General features: G+C 38.3%; 1 protein-coding gene across 1 annotated transcript; it reads left to right on the forward strand.

Moving 5' to 3' along the window:
* Positions 1 to 11812: 11812 nt before the first annotated feature.
* Positions 11813 to 13268, forward strand: LOC5569024. Its single transcript, XM_001658227.2, has 2 exons — positions 11813 to 12169; positions 12226 to 13268. Exons 1-2 carry the CDS (start codon positions 12004 to 12006, stop codon positions 13065 to 13067), a joined length of 1008 nt encoding a protein of 335 aa, XP_001658277.1. The 5' UTR covers positions 11813 to 12003; the 3' UTR covers positions 13068 to 13268.
* The last annotated feature ends 3085 nt before the right edge of the window (positions 13269 to 16353 follow it).

Raw genomic sequence — 16353 nt, forward strand, 5'->3', positions numbered from 1 at the left:
CACAGAACTCATATTTCTCGTGTATAACATTCATTATCAACAAAGTTCATAACACTTTCGATGCTCAAAAGTTATTTTTTATAGTTTCGAATAGTATTGTATTTTGATATATAAGAGAAAAGAATTATTTTGTATGAAGACTGCAAGAATGTTGGAAAAATCGTTTAAATCTAAATTTAATCGCGTATTTTTAACCAAATTATATTTGAAATGAAAGTTTAAACGATATTTTTCATATTTAGTGGATTAGATCACAAAAAAGTTTGATAAATCATACTTTAAATTTCATGTAAACGTCAATGAAAGCAGTGTATTATACAACTTAGACGATCTGTAGCTAAAAATTGTGACGTGCCAGGAATTCCTCTTCGGATGTCTTCCAGGAATATCTCCGGGGATTTCCTCTAGGAATCCCTGAGGGGTTTTTTTTAACAGAATTCATCCGGGCATTTCCTCCCGAAATTTCTCAGGAGAAATCGCACCAGGAATTCCTCGGACGATTTTCTCCAGAAATTCCTCCGGATTTTTGTTCCGAGATTTCCTCCGGGGATTTTCTCCAGGAATTCTTCAAGGAGTTTCCAATAGCGATTCCTCCGAGGATTATCTCAAAAATTCATCCGGAGATTTTTGAGAAAATTCATCCGGAGATTTCCTTCCCTACAGGAATTCCTCCGAGAATTTCCTTCAATGACTTCCTCAGGAGATCTCCTCCAGGGATTCCTTCGTATTTTATCTTAGATTTCCTCTACGGATTTTTTCCATGCTCCTCCGTAGATTTCCTCCAAGAATTCCTTTCGTCCAGATGTTCTTTCGGGGATTCATTCCAACAGTTTCTCCGGAGATTATCTCCAGAAATTCTTCCGGAGATGTTTTCAGAGAATCCAGAGTTTACTTCCATGCATATCGCTGGGGATTTACATCAGGAATTTCTCCGAAGATTGCCTCCAAGAATTCCTCCGGAGATTTCAACGATTTCTCCAGGGAAATCCTCAAGAACTCCTCCGGGAATTTTTCCCAAGGAATTCGTCAGGGGATTTCCAACAGCAATTCATTCAAGGATTTCGTCCAGGAATTCCTCCGGGAAATTCATTCTGTAATTCCTCTAGCATTTCTTCCGGGGATTTCTTCCGGGATTTCCTCCGGAAATTTCAAGGATTCCTCCGAAGATATTCTCCCAGAACTCCTACGGGCATTATTATCAGGAATTCCAATAGCAATATCTCCTAGGATTTCGTAATGGCTTCCTCTGAGAATTTTGTCCAGAATTGTTCCGGAGATTTCGTCTAGCAAATTCTCCGGGTTTTCATTAGGAAATTTCTCCGGGAATTGCCACAAAATTCCATAGAGGATTTATTTTTCAAAAAAATCATTCTGGGATTTCCTCCTGGAATTCCACTGGAAATCTCCTCCAGGAATTCCTCTGGAGATCTCCTCCAGGAATTATTCCAGGGATTTTCTCCACGAACTTCTCCGTGTTTTTCCTCCAGGAATTCCTTCATGGATTCACTCCAGAAATTCGTCCGGGGATTTTCTCCAGAAATTCCTTTAAGGATTTTTTTTTCTGAGAATGCATTGGAAGCTTACTTTCAGAATTTCACCGGGGATTTCCTCCAGGAATTTCTCCGGGGATATCCCCCAAGAACTCCACTGGGGATTTTCTCCAGGAACTCCTCAAGAGAATTGCAATAGCATCCTCCGCGAATTTAGTCCAAGAATTTCCTCTGGGGATTTTTTACAGAAATTTCTCAAGGAATTCTCTAAGGATTCGCACCAGGATTTTTTCTGCAAATTTACTCCAAGCATTTCGGGGGAAAATCTTCCGGAAAGTTCCTTCAGAAATTGCTCTGGGGACTTCAGGAATTCTTCCGGGAACTTTCTCCAGGAATTAATCTAGGGATTTTCCGCAAGAATGCCTCCGGGGATTTCTCCCAAGAATTCCTTAGGGGATTTTCAATAGCAATTCTTTTGTGGATTTCCTTCAAGAATTCCTCCGGGGATTTTCTCCAGAAATTCCTTCGAGGATGTTTTCAGAAAAAAAAACATCCGGAGTTTTCCTCCAGGAATTTTGCTAATGATTTACACCAGAAAATTCTCTGTAAAATTTTCCTCCGGAGATTTCAACGAATCCTCCAGGGGAATTCTCAAGCACTTCTCCGAGAATTTTCGCCAGGAATACCTCAGTGGAAATTTAAAAGCAATCCCTCTGAGAATTTCGTCCAGGAATTCTTCCGGTTATTTTAAGGATTACTCCGGAGATATACCTTTCGCCAGAAATTCACCAGGGGATTTCCAACAGCAACTCCTTCGAGGATTTCGTACAGGAATTCCTCCGGAAATTTCATTAAACCATTCCTTCGGCATTCCCTCCAGGAATTCTTTCGGGAATTTCAAGGATTCCTCCTAAGTAATCCCCCAAACACTCTTCCAGGCATTTGTTCCAGGAATTCTTCAGGGGAATTACAGTAGCAAGACCTCCTGGGATTTCGTTCAGGATTCCGCCTGGTATTTCTTCGGAGCTCCGCCGCAAAAGCCTCAAAACTCCTCCAGGTACTCCAACGAAGTTCCTTCGGAAATTCCTCAGCAGTTGCTTCCAAAATTCATCCGGAGTTTTTCCCGGAATTTTCCCGAAGCTCCTCCGAGAAATTCCACCGTGCTTCCTTCAGGAAAATCCCGCTGGCAGTTCCATCAGGAATTCTACCGGAGTTCGTCCAGGAATTCCGGCAGGTGTTTCTCCAGGACTGCTCCTAGGAATTTTCCAGGATCCTCTTCCCCCGAGATTTCCTCCATAAATTCCTCCAGGAGATCCTCAAAGATTTTTTAATGATTCCCAGGAGTTTCATCAAGAATTCCTAAGTCCGTCCCCTAGGTCGTAATTCCTCCGGAAATTATTCGATAAATTCCACTACGCAGAGATGAACACGTAAAACGCCAAGAATTCCTGAGTCCACTAGAAATTACATGATGAATGAACTCTGCTAGGAACTACTGTAAGTTTCGCGGTATGTTCAATGCGCATTTCTCCGGTGATTCTTATTGAATTCATACAAAAACTCCTCCAGGTATTCAGCTTTAATTCTTTTATTCCAAGCATCACCAACATGTTTGTTTTTGTGGATCACGTTCGAAATGGATCACAAAAAATAAAACAATCGGTACATGCGCGTTCGGTTTGGTCTATTTTTACTGATTCAATTAATTTCGAAAGTTCCATTTTTTGAATAAATTTGAACCATCGGTGAAGTTGCCCTTATGGTAGAGATCAAGCAGTCTGACGTTTGGTTTGAGTCGTTTGGCAAAAAAGATCATCAAACTTATCGACCAACTGTCAAACGACCCAAGCCAAATGTCAGATCGTTTCTTCCCTGCCAGAAAGCAAGCTAGCTTATGGCGATGATAAGCGCTTGGTTGAATGGTGGGTTATGAATTGGGCGTTTTGTCTTGGTGTTTTTAAGGAAATATTGTCAAACTTTCCTAATATCCGCTCTTTGCAAGCTTGTTGAAGCTTCCAGAATTTTAGTTTCATCGACTTTGCAAAACTCCAATCAAAAATCTTCCGAATCAGTGCTCATCGCAGACACAACACTGAAACAAATATCGAAAGCCATTATATTACACTGATTAGCTAGTAGTAAAACTAAACGGTAAGCCTAATTTATCACTAATATTTAAGAAACCTGAGACGCGTGATTGAGTGAATGGAGAATGGAAAACTATTGAAATATTGAAGCAAAACACCGACACATGTACTTAAGAATCTCGAACTAAATAAAAACACTGCCACTGTCAGTGGTTCTGATGGAAGCCCACTTCATCGCATCTATGAATGATGATCGTGAAGTCTTATCAAACAAATGCTGGTATACGCGTCATGTAGCAAAACTGTTAAACTATAGCCTCATGTGTTAAAAAAAACTGTGCAGTGTATTCCTATTGCAGTAACAAGGTAGCTGAGTTTACACATTTCTATAATCTATCGATCGTTCATTCGACGTTGGTGACCAGCTTCTACCCCTAGATCGCGTAAGAACTTCCTTCTTTTATTTATTTTTCCTCTACCACCCATCAATTTTCATCAGTACTTGCAATTAAAGTCTACTAAAGCATTTTTTTCCCACCTAGAAGCTTCCCAGTAAGCTGACAACTAGTTCATTAAGCTGTACATAGCGGTTTGGCCGAGCGTAGGCCAACAATAGTGCTACACTGATCGAAACACCCATTACAAAAGCATAAGAAAAAGCGAGGGGAAATTATTATACAGAAACTTACAAGACTGATTTCACGTTATTATAATTATATTATTACAAACCTACTATAATTAATTGCAGCAACTCACGGAAGGGTAACCGGATAACTTTGCACGCGGCAGTTTCTTTCTCCAATTGAAAATCTTGCAATCTAAATAATAATCAAACGAAACAACGAAAACTTCTTACCGAGCGTGTGTTAAAATTGATTTTTCCCTTGTGTAGGTAATAGTTAGCTTCCTTTCAAAAATAAAAAAAATGTTTCGACCACTTTCGGAGCTCAGCAAAATTTCAACTGATTGATGTTCACAGCCTTTTACTCTAGAACTACTCTCGAAAACATTCGGCACTACGGAAATTGTACTAAAATTAAGCGAGCAAACAAAATGCCTAGCAGAGTAAGCTTTCAGCGGCCATGAATTTCTATTAGGTTAGCGCGTAGTTTAAATTATCACGGAATCGAATTTCACTGAATGATGAACAAATCCTACATTTTAGGCGTGTTTTGTGAGGAAAAAAAATAATCGACACAAAAAAAAGTTCATTATGTTTATACTTTGGCATGCGGTGTTTGGCTTGGCAGCGGAAAAATTGTTAACGAAAAAAAAAACTACGAAGACGTCGAACTTTATTCAGAAAAGAACATAAAATTATAAAATTTTAACGAACTTTTGGCTATAGGGTTTCTTGTATCTGTTTCCAGTTTCAAAATTACGAACTCTTTGTCTTTCTTTCAACATGGTTTATGTCAGTTTAGGTTCTAAGTGGGTCTGATTAGTAGTTGTACCGAGTAAGACTAATTTATTTCGATAAATGGCGTGTAAATTTTCCACATTCATTATTTACTTTTAATCAGCAACTATTTTGATTATTATTATTATGATTATTATCACTCTCCTCCGGAAAAGGCGTCGAAACAAAATATACACAGAAATGTTTGAAGTTAACGTTGCTAACGGTTTTTTTAATTTGTCTAACTGCATATCCGAAATAAATCGTTTTTCTTTTTGAGTCGATATCGACTATTTTGTTTAGGTTTTTCAGCTTCTTAGAACAATTTTATATTGCGTAAGGCTTCATGAACCTTTGAACTTTGAACGAAAATACTAAGATGTTTATAATATGTACAATTTAAATGAAATTGTTTTGCAATATGAGATATTTGATCAGTATAAGTGAATACAGTCTGGGCGTAGCCGGACTTTCCATCAGGGGGTTAGTTCGTTCATGGCTTCTATGTAAAATGATCATAATATCACAGACAAACAGACGTAACACTTAGAACAAATCTCGATCCAAATCATAGTCACGAGGACATGCACGCCCAATGCTAAAATTAGTGTATTTGGCCGACGGGCCAACAGATGGCGGTAGTGTGTAAACGTCAAACGCGAACAAAAACGATGCGAGCGCTGCGGGTGGCGGATTGGCCACCTACCATATTTTTGAATCGACCGTTAAAAAGGTGGTCGATGGACGATGATGAGAGTGTGACGTCTGTTTGTCTGTGATAATATTGTATCTCTGCACCGTTTTCGCGTGGAACGTTCAACTATTGGAGACATCTATTCTCGTTTATATATTCACAGGGAGCAAAGTGGAGTCCAAAACACGTATTGGTAAGATTTGTTTTCAAAGTAACATGCCGATTACCGGTTTAGAAAATTCCAGATTGGTATAATTACTAAAATTAGATTCATAGATATCCTAATGAACATAAGGAATCCAACAAGTTCATACAGTTCCTTTAAGGATTCCATTGATAGAAACCACAACATTCCTTCCTGAATTAATATCTGAGCTTCTGCGAGTATCCCTAATATATTTTTTTGAAATATTCCTCTAAGGGGCCGTCCACAAATGACGTAGCATTTTTTTCACTGATTGTTTACACCACCTCCCCCTTTGTAGCATTTCGTCACAAATGCTGATACCCCCCATTGAAAAATACGTAGCATATCAAGCACACCCCCCCCCTCCTAATTTTTCAATTTGTTTTCATCAGCGATTGGCAGTGCTGTAAACATTCGACACTTTGCGCGACGTTCGTTTCGTTGCCATGGTCAGCAGTCACAACACGAGCTTTCGAATGAACGTCGATAAACACAAAAAAAGTGTCAATTGAATATCGTCTGACACGATGAAATTTGCATAAACCATAAGTTTTGCATAGATTTCGGACATCGGATCACAAACAACATGAATAGTTGGATCTTGCCTTGTTAACCCGTTAACGCCCAAGGTATCTCACAATTGCAATTCAGCTCCGTTTTTGTTACTCATAGTCGTATTCCCATAAATTAAACCTTATTTCACCAAAAAATTTCAAGTCTATGGTGGGGATCCAAAAAAATTCTTGAAAGTGTGTCGTCCATATCTAGCTGTTCTATATTTTTTTTTTTCGAGATAAATCAAATATATTTTCATGCAGTTCGACCCATTACAATGTAAACAAGTTGGAAAAAACTGCTGGTGAGGGGTAATTCATAAATTACGTCACGTACAGAAGAGGAAGGAGGGGGTTACAATGAAACGTGACTACCCATATAAAAATAGGAATCCATACAAAAAGTGTGATACAGAAGAAAATTGAGGAGGATGAATATGGCAAAATTTTGCGTGACGTAATTTATGGACGTACCCTGATAAAAAAATTGCAACACAAAGAATAAAAATTTCAGAGGCGAAAGGTGCATGGCAGAACTAAATCATTTAGTGACTTCAATTCAATTTTCTGCTCTACCACGTAAGTAAGATACATTTCCATATATGTACATGTACAATAATGCACACTTAAACCATTTATACCATAAACAAAATAAAATCTTACATCAAACATTTTGATTTAGAAAAAAACCTACAGATGTTTCAGAATAGTCTTCTAAAAGATTATATACAACTTGCCAGCTGATAATGGAAACATAACTATCAAAATCAAATCCACGCGGTCCAAGATTTTTGACACTAGAGCTGGCCAGAATACCTGGGGAGCATACGGAAGCGTGCCCGCTCAAATGTCACAATTCTTGAACCGAGTGAGTTCAGCAAGGAAGGCTCTTTACTGCTACCTCAACGCGTCGCTGGTTCTAAAAAGTAAACAGCCATACAAAACTACGACCAAACAATGGCGAAGGCGTAATCAATTTTCTCTAAAACATTCATTTTGGGAATTAAGTAGAATTTTCTGATTAAATTGGCAACAACGCACTGCAGTAGCGCGTAGTAAATAACTGCTTGCAAACAATATCCTTCAAGCGCATTTATTACCTGTAATTTTGCGAATAATAATTTTTACTTTTCCACGTTTAAGTCATAAAACTGTTTCTGGACTTAGGTTGGCGGCTATTCAATTTTACTCTCATTTGACAGCCGCCCTTCAGTTCATGGGTTTGTCGTTTTTTCGTTCTTCACTCCCTTCAAAAGATCAAGAGATCTAAATGGTGTCAAGGTTCATCTAAAAATGTAAGGAGCATTGCATCCGAAATAAGCGATTGTTGCTCGAATTGATAGTAAGTATCCATTGTTTTGATCTTGGCAGACCAATTTCCTTGATGTTTCGCACGTAAAAGCAATTCCCAGCTAATAAGTTTTTTTTTGCAAAAATATCTACTTTAGTTGATCATCGTTTTCGAAGATACCAAATTTTTCATCACTGGACTTCAATCATGAAAATGACTTCCGAACTAAGAAGGTTTTAGGCGAATAGCTTTCTTCGGATTTAATCAGTGGACGTGAATAAAATGTGTGCCCACTAGTGACATTTAGGTGATTTCCAAAGTAATAAGGTTCCAGGTGAATAGGTCTCATTCAGTTCTCCAACTTTGTCAAAAATACTAACTTTGTATCCAATCTCTAGATTGAGATAAAAGCAAAGAATATGTTTGTCTACTAGCGCCACCTTGGGAGAATTTTCCAAACTACTATGTTTCTGGGCGAATAGATCCCATTCAGTTGAACACTTTTGTCGAAGATACCAATTTCGAGAGTTCGATTTTTTTCAGTCTCATCGCTGGACTGATATGAAAAAAATAAAAATATTTGACCACTAGCGCCACCTTGTGAGTGTTTTCCAAACTAATATGGTTTTAGGCGAATAGGATTCATTTAGTTGTTCAACATTGTCCATGACACAAACTTTGTATCTAATCACTTGACTGAGATATTAGCTAATAAAATCTTTGCCCACTAGCGCCATTATGTCAGTGTTATAAGGTTTTATGTGACTAAGTATCATTTAGTTGTTCAACATTGTCGAAGACAACAATTTTGTATCTCATAAAAGAACTGAGATGCAAGCAAATACAATATTTGCCCACTAGCGCAATCTAGTGAATGATTTCCGAACTAATAAGTTTTCGGGCGAATAGATCTCATTCAGTTAAACACATTTGTCGAAGACACCAACGTTGTATATTATCACTGAACTGAGATATAAACAATCAAAATGTTCGACCATGAGCGCCATCTTTTGAGTGTTTTCCGAACAAATAAGGTTTTAGGTGAATAGTTCCAATTTAGTTGATCAACTTTATCGAAGACACCAATTTTGTATCTCATAACTGGACTAAGATATAAGCAAATAAAGTTTTGGCTCACTAGCGCCACCTTGGTAGTGTTTTCCGAATTTATGAGGTTCTATGCGAATAGGTATTAGGGCTTGTTCATATATTTCATAACGCTAAAATTGGCCATTTGGACCACCCACCAATTGACGCTCGCTCGTGACGCTTTTTGTATTGATACTCTACATATTTCGTATGAGCCGTAACAACGTCAGGACACCCTCACACCCCCTAAAGCGTTATGAAATTTGTGAATGGGCCCTTATTTAGTTGTTCAACTTTGTCGAAGACACCATTTTTGTATCTCATAACTAGGCTAAGATATAAGCAAATAAAGTTTTGGCTCACTAGCGCCATCTTGGGAATATATTCCGAATTTATAAGGTTCTATGCGAATAGGTATTATTTAGTTATTCAACTTTGTCGAAGACACCAATTTTGTATCTCATCGCTGGATTGAGATATAAACGAAGAAAATATTTGTACGCTGGAAAGTTGTTTCATATGTTGCCTATATATGCGACATTTGTTGGCGTCTGTGCGCCACCTGGTGAGTTAATTCTGAATTAAAATAGTTACCAAGTGGAAGTCAGCAGTCCTGTGATCAACTTCGCAGAAGACAGTTTTCTCCTAAACCTCTTTATTTTCAAGATATTTGCACTACAAGTACTGTCCTATTTATAGGACGCTGGGCGTTCGGGGCTTCTGTCCTATTTTTAGGACGCTGGGCGGATATGGGTTAAGTCGAATGTGACACACATACAGTGAAAGCAGAACAGATACAAACAAAAACGATACGTTTCCTAGCGAAGCTATCGTGGACAGTGGCATTCAATTGACATTTTTCTTTTCGACATTCATTTGATCGCTCGTGTTGTGAATGTTCAAGGGAAGCGCTGCCGAATATCGGTGAAAACGTGTCGACTACCGTGATTGCTTACAACACTGGCGATTGGGCTAAATCGAAAAATTAAAATTCAGAAATTAAAAGTTTGATATTAATTACTGACTGGAACGTCAGGATAATCTGACGAATGATAGTTTGATATACCGTTACGCTCTAAAAAATCATTTGAATTTGTTTTTAGTACTTTTGCTATTGTTAAAACCTAAAACAATTTCGGATTGATCAATCTTACAGCAATGAGTAAGAGTTCAAAATATATTAAACAGAAATTTTGTTATATTGGAGGATTTTTTTTTAATTTTTCGTGGTTAAGAAACAGATTTCAGTGATACCCCTTAATTTGCTAAGCATATCCGTTATTATTCTCTTAATTCAAATCCATTCAGCAAACAGCGGCTAGATAGAGAAAAAATAACAATTGTAATATATTAAATTAGCGATTTTTATATAATCATCTTTATAAGTATTGCAACTGAACTTTTAACTTTTAACTTTTTTTTTATTATTCTAGGAAATATTGGCAATATTTTTCGTTAATGTACATCGTTAAAGCTTTTGATTGTTTAAATACAGCTTTGCCTTGTTTTTTTTTGTCGTTAGATGCATATTGTACACCTGTTTGTAAAATCGTCGAGATATCTATTGCCGCGTATTTTCAATTATGAATGTTTTGTTGTAATGTTTTTTTCAATTAGTCATTAGTTATTATTCAGTCTGTAGGATGAACTATCCAAGACGGTGCATGAATAAATAAATAAAAATGATGAAGGTCATCTGTCTGGTATTCGATCTTTTCTACTGTTTAAGTTTTTCTGTAAACATGGAAACATTGATAATTCCTCTATGGTCGAACTTCTACCCCAACTCAAGGGATAGCTAGATTGGGAATTCTTCCACCAGTGTGGCCGCTCATGAGTATGCAATATTATAGTCGCGAATTTCTCTGGATCCCCATTTTTTTAGGAAGAGGATTAAGCTATTTATTAGATCAAAATAAAGTTGTTCATTTAATCGAGCATTTGCATCCAATTGGCCTTACGCTTTGGAATTCAGCTTGCAGCAGACGCTAGTGAAAAAGCAATCAGGATCCCGAGTAATTCTAAATATGGCGTCAAGGATAAACGTATGCGTACTCAAACTGTCACCCAGTATATGCAACTGGACTGCCCGACAGTATTTAGCAATACCGTAATCCGGGGTAACATTGATCATTTTTTTGAATATTTCTTAAATATTTGATTTGAAAATGCATCTGTTGCAAATTTTATATTTTTAAAACAAGTACTGCCACCCATAACTCGTGCCTATGTACTGTATTTTGTTTAAAGCATGTTTAAAAAAATGTTTTAAGTGATTTTTCTATTTAGCTGATATTGATCACCCATAAAAACACCGTTTGGTCATATTGAAAATATCATCACTTACTAAAATCATGGTCCCTGAAGCCGAATATGAAAGCCAAACTCTTACAAGTCATTTACTTTTTGAGTTATTTTAAAATTAAAAACACCTTGGATTGCGGATTACGATTAAATGTCAATTTAGAATCGAGAATCACACGTAGATCTTTGATTTGATCTACTCTACTCATAAGCACGCCATTGAGGGCATATCTATAGGCCGTTCTTCGAACGAGAAAACGTTATTATAGAACATTTTTCAGGATTCACAGTCATGCGATTCACATTGCACCTATTGGCAAAGGCAGTCAGCTGTTTTTGCAGAAACTGAGCATCAGCGGCAGAGCGGATTTTATAATAAAGCTTAAAATCATCCGCAAAAGAAAGTCTTGGTCCTTCGAGCACAGTGTTGACATCATTGAAATACAGAAGAAACATCAAGTCATCTGATGTTCATGGTTGTTCGTAGGAGCAATCTTTAGGTAAGCATAGCACAATATCATTCGCATCGAGTGGAAAATGGGTGGCAACACACATAGTGGAAAACTTGGCTGTATGCACAGCATAGCCCATGTATCTAGCATTGCAGTGAACCGAATTGTCGTTCCCAATCTCTGATCTATGCCTATGCTGTGCATGCTATGTGATGCTTTTATGCTGTGTGTAGAGTTTTGCCTGTCGTCCGGCTACAGTTGTATGCGTTGAAAGTTCTCTCTTGTCGTCCGTCAGTGTCACTGATGATGGATCGTAGTCAAAAGATACCATATCGTCAACATTGTGCGGATTGATGCTTAAATATTTACGTTCGCGTATGGTTTATGTGTTGTTAGGTAAAATCAAAGTTTAGTTGTGCTATTCAAATGAGTTTTGCGTGAAAAGGTGGTTCCAAAATGCGGATGTCGATCAACACCCCGGAGGACTGTACCATCAACGAGCAGTTCATCAAACTGGTGCACGAAACACCTATTCTGTGGAACTTGCACCTGCCGCTCTATCGGAACCGGGAAATAAAAGACCAAAAATGGGCCGAAGTTGGGGCCGTATTTAATCTTAGTGGTAAGTAGCTTAACTAAAATCTCCAAATGGTTATTATTTCTTGAGCCTGATTGCAGGCACTGAAGCATACAAAAAGTTTGTAGCCTTGCGTGAAAAGTACAAACGCGAGCAGAAACTACGCGAAAGTAAAAGTATTGCACAGACCGAATGTTGGCGACTGTACGATAAGCTGAAATTCCTCGATACGGTATCTTTTTCGCGCGATCGACGGTGGAGTAAACCAAAGGTTGTGATTCGGCGTCAGAATGGGTTTGGGGTATCGACAGCTCTCACGCGACAGGACCTCTCCACATTGCTGGTGAAGAGCGAGTTTCCCGAGATGCATATGGAATCTATACCGACATCTCCAAGCTACCAGATGTCCGGGGAACCTTCGGAGAATGAGTCTAGTGAAGCGTACCAGGATAATTCCGACTACTATAATGATTCAACCATGCAGGGAGCACACTCGGAAGAACCGGATGGGCCGGATTATGCGGAGAAGATCGAGAGTATGCCGGATGTGCATCCCGTGGCATCGACGTCCAGCACTTCTATCCAGCATCATCAGCAGCAGTTTTTGAACCGACTTGAGAGTAAGACTAACGCAATTTTGGACGATCACGAGAAGCGAAAGAGCAGTTGGGTGCGATGTGAGACACTGGGTCATAGGGTGGCCCAAACTATGCACACTTTGGAAGAACACGATCCAGATTTGGCACTCAAGTTTGACATTATGTTAAGTGAAGCTATTACTAGTATTAAGAAGGATCAGCTGCAAAGGTTGATAGCTAGACAGGACCAACAACGGGAGGATGATGAGCAGCGAAAACGCTTAGAAACGGTGCGATTACAGCAGCAACAAATTATGCAGATGCAACAAAGACAACAGCAAAATACAGACAATGACACTACTTGACTTTTGGATTAAAGGTAAGTTCAATGTATCTCTTGTCATCCGACTTCGATGACTGACTAATTTTGCGAAAAGGGCATTTATCTTCGAAAAAGATACACATAAAAGTAAATGTGCATAATTGGATGCGAGAAATCGGTCTAGTAATGCTTCTTGAGCTTCTCCAGAATCTAAGACATATTAAAGTATCTAGGTTAACCAAAACCCGACTAAACGTCCATCCGAAATGTCCTTTTTTGTGGAGCGGTGTCCCTCTATTATGAATGACATTATTTAGTGTCGCGTACATAAAAATCCGCAAGACTTAGACCAATTATTGTTTCTAATACAAAATTTTATCGTAATGGAAACGCATGGTTCCCTTTCATTGTTAAATGAAATTTGAACTGATGGAGACGTAGAGGCGAATTTTCCAGAATAAGATCCAGATAATATTTGAATTCGATATTACAACGCACCACTTATCACGATAAATCTTGATCATGTAGCATTGGCATAACTCCTTCTTGTGAAAACCATGGAGTTGCAGATTTCATCTCGATCTCTAGTAGCAATAGACGTCACACTAACATTCCTTCCCTTCTCCGATGTTCGTAAGGAAATAAGCAGCGCCGCTATTGTACGGTCATCAATGCTTATGCTATGTATTTTTGTACCAATTTTAATAACCTTGGAAGATGACCTCCTTATTGTGGCTTATACTGCCCATAAACGCATGTCAGTCTCATGTTTGCTGAATTTCCTATTCACATGGGACAATTATGCGTTTATGGGCAGTATAGAACGTTCCGATTTTAGGAAATGCTTCCCTAACATATATAGGTTATTTGAGTTTAACTTTACCTTCAAGGCGCCAATCAAAGAGATACTTGATTTTTGATAAAAAATATTTATTTATGCTACAAGTTGCAAAATGATGATTTTTTCAGCACGAGTTGTATGGTGAGCCTCGTTGGATAAATACGAGTGCTGAATAAATCGAGTTTTGCAACGAGTTGCATATAATATTTTTTGCTATTTCGAAAAATGCCGTTTCAACTGGATGACCTCAAAAAGCACAAACAAACATTTCAAGAGAACCCATATGAACATACAGACATACAGTATCACAAATTTTCTCGCTTTCATCGGTATCATGCTGATCTATATCCCCTATCGGAGGAAAGAACAGGTAAGACAGCACAGAAAGTAGCTTACTACAATTGCTGGACGATCCGATCCCACATCAGAATCGCCAGCCTGTGTCGGAACCAGATCGAAGGACCAGGAACGGATAAAGATGGGTTTATTCTACGACTGGCGTGAGGTGAGAATTGTCGGTGACGTGTAAACCAAATGTAAAGTCACTTCACTCGAGTAGAAAATTATCCCCTCGCTATACGACACCGACAATTCTCACCTCACACCAGTCGTAGAATAAACTTAAGAACAAGGTTCCAAATAATCGTATCGGTGAACACTCATCTCGATTTTTTGGCCGATAAGGATCACAAATTTCAACGCGCCTCGTTTGATCGCTTCGGTCACGAACACAGCTGTCATATTTTTGCATCTGTAAGCTTTCATCGGTTTCAGCATTGCCCGTAACAAAAAAGCTCTCGGACATTCATTCTAGTTCATTCATTTGTCAAAACTATCAGTCTCTCAATCAGCAATAACAAACGTTCATTCTCAGTGAAAATCGGGAACTGATTATCACGGTTTCTTTTTTTCATATAATCAGGTGATAATCAGTTGCCATGAGTAAAAATGGACAGGTTTTTTGGAGATATGTATTGGCAGCGTTTCTGACATATTGACTGGTTCGCTGGATAGAACTGTAACCAATACCCGAACGACAAATACCCGAATGCGATATTCACCCGAATGGGGTCCCCAGTTATTCTAGATTCAATCATTTTGGTTTCATTGTAATCAGAAATCTTACCGGGAGTTTGATTTTATGGACTTTAAGTTCCTTTAATGAATGTTCGAATCCTCTGAGCAGAATTTCAAATAGAGAAACTTTAAAGTAGATGGAGTACCGTGTACCTTTTAATTCCGCTCCTAAATGCTTATCTTTGACAGATACGCGTATTTCGACTACCACTTGCAGACTTTAAGTTGATTTTTTTTAATACTTCAATGTGATCCATTGATTATTGGCTGGTTGTGTTCAATGCATCGAATATTCAGAGTGATCTGTTGTTTGGTTATTTAGATTGATTCTATAAGAAATACCCGAATACCATTTACCCAGAAATGACATTTACCTGAATTAAATATTGTATAGTGTACCAGGCACGATCGCCTGCTTCAAAAGAATCCATTCTAGTGCCAAATTTGGTCCTTCTTAATAACACGAATCATGAGTTAACAAATAGTTTGATTGTCAACAGTCAGTTGACTAATTCCCCTTTTTGAAGTGACAACACGCTTTATTTGACACTCGAAAAGAATTAAGAGTCTCTAGCTAGCTTTTCCTATTGAATCTAAACTTCATATTAAGACTTTAGCCGATGGCTAAATCGTTTCCGAAAAATAAAAATGCGGAAAATCTTTCGAGTTCATTTGTTGCAACAATTTATAATGTTAAAACTAGCCTCTGGTTTTCAATCATCTCACCCTTTGCAAAATATTTTGTACAGAATTTGGGAAAAATGAACAAACGCGATTCTCCATCCTCTATTTTCTTCTTTCTTGTTATTTATGGTTTTCCATAATATAATTTATTTTTTCTATTAATCGTTAATTATTTCAGTAGTATCTTCCTTCTTTTTGGTGGTACGTCCCAGCTGAGCCAGATTCTGATTCTCAGTCTAGTGTTCTTATTTGCACTTTTGCATTAACTGAGAGGTTTCTTTGCCAATTGTTCATTTTTGAATTCGTATACTGTGCGGTATGTACAAAAATACTCTATGCCCAAGAAAGTCGAGAAAATTTCCTTTACGAAAAGATCCTCGACTGATGGGATTCGAACCTGTGCGAGGTACGATTGTTGCCCGTGGGATAGAAATGTGCAGTGCCTCACAACACGTCTTGTGCGTCCGACCGTCCAGAGAAGAAAGAGGCAAAGTCATGGCCAACCATGTGCGCGTCGGCACTGTGGCAGTCAGTGTTGCCCGATCTGTTGGCGCTTGTCATTTGCTGTCAGTTACCGAGTTCAGTGACATTCTCCAAAGACACTAAATGCAAGGTGCTCATTAGCCAACATATACCACACATCTCCCCTCTCCTCTCTACCAAAAAATGAGAAATAAAGCTCTTGTCAACTGTTTAATCCGATTAATTTTCAATAACAATGTTGCTT

Source organism: Aedes aegypti, chromosome 2 (assembly GCF_002204515.2).
Source record: "Aedes aegypti strain LVP_AGWG chromosome 2, AaegL5.0 Primary Assembly, whole genome shotgun sequence".
In the NCBI taxonomy this organism is placed as follows: Eukaryota; Metazoa; Arthropoda; class Insecta; order Diptera; family Culicidae; genus Aedes; species Aedes aegypti.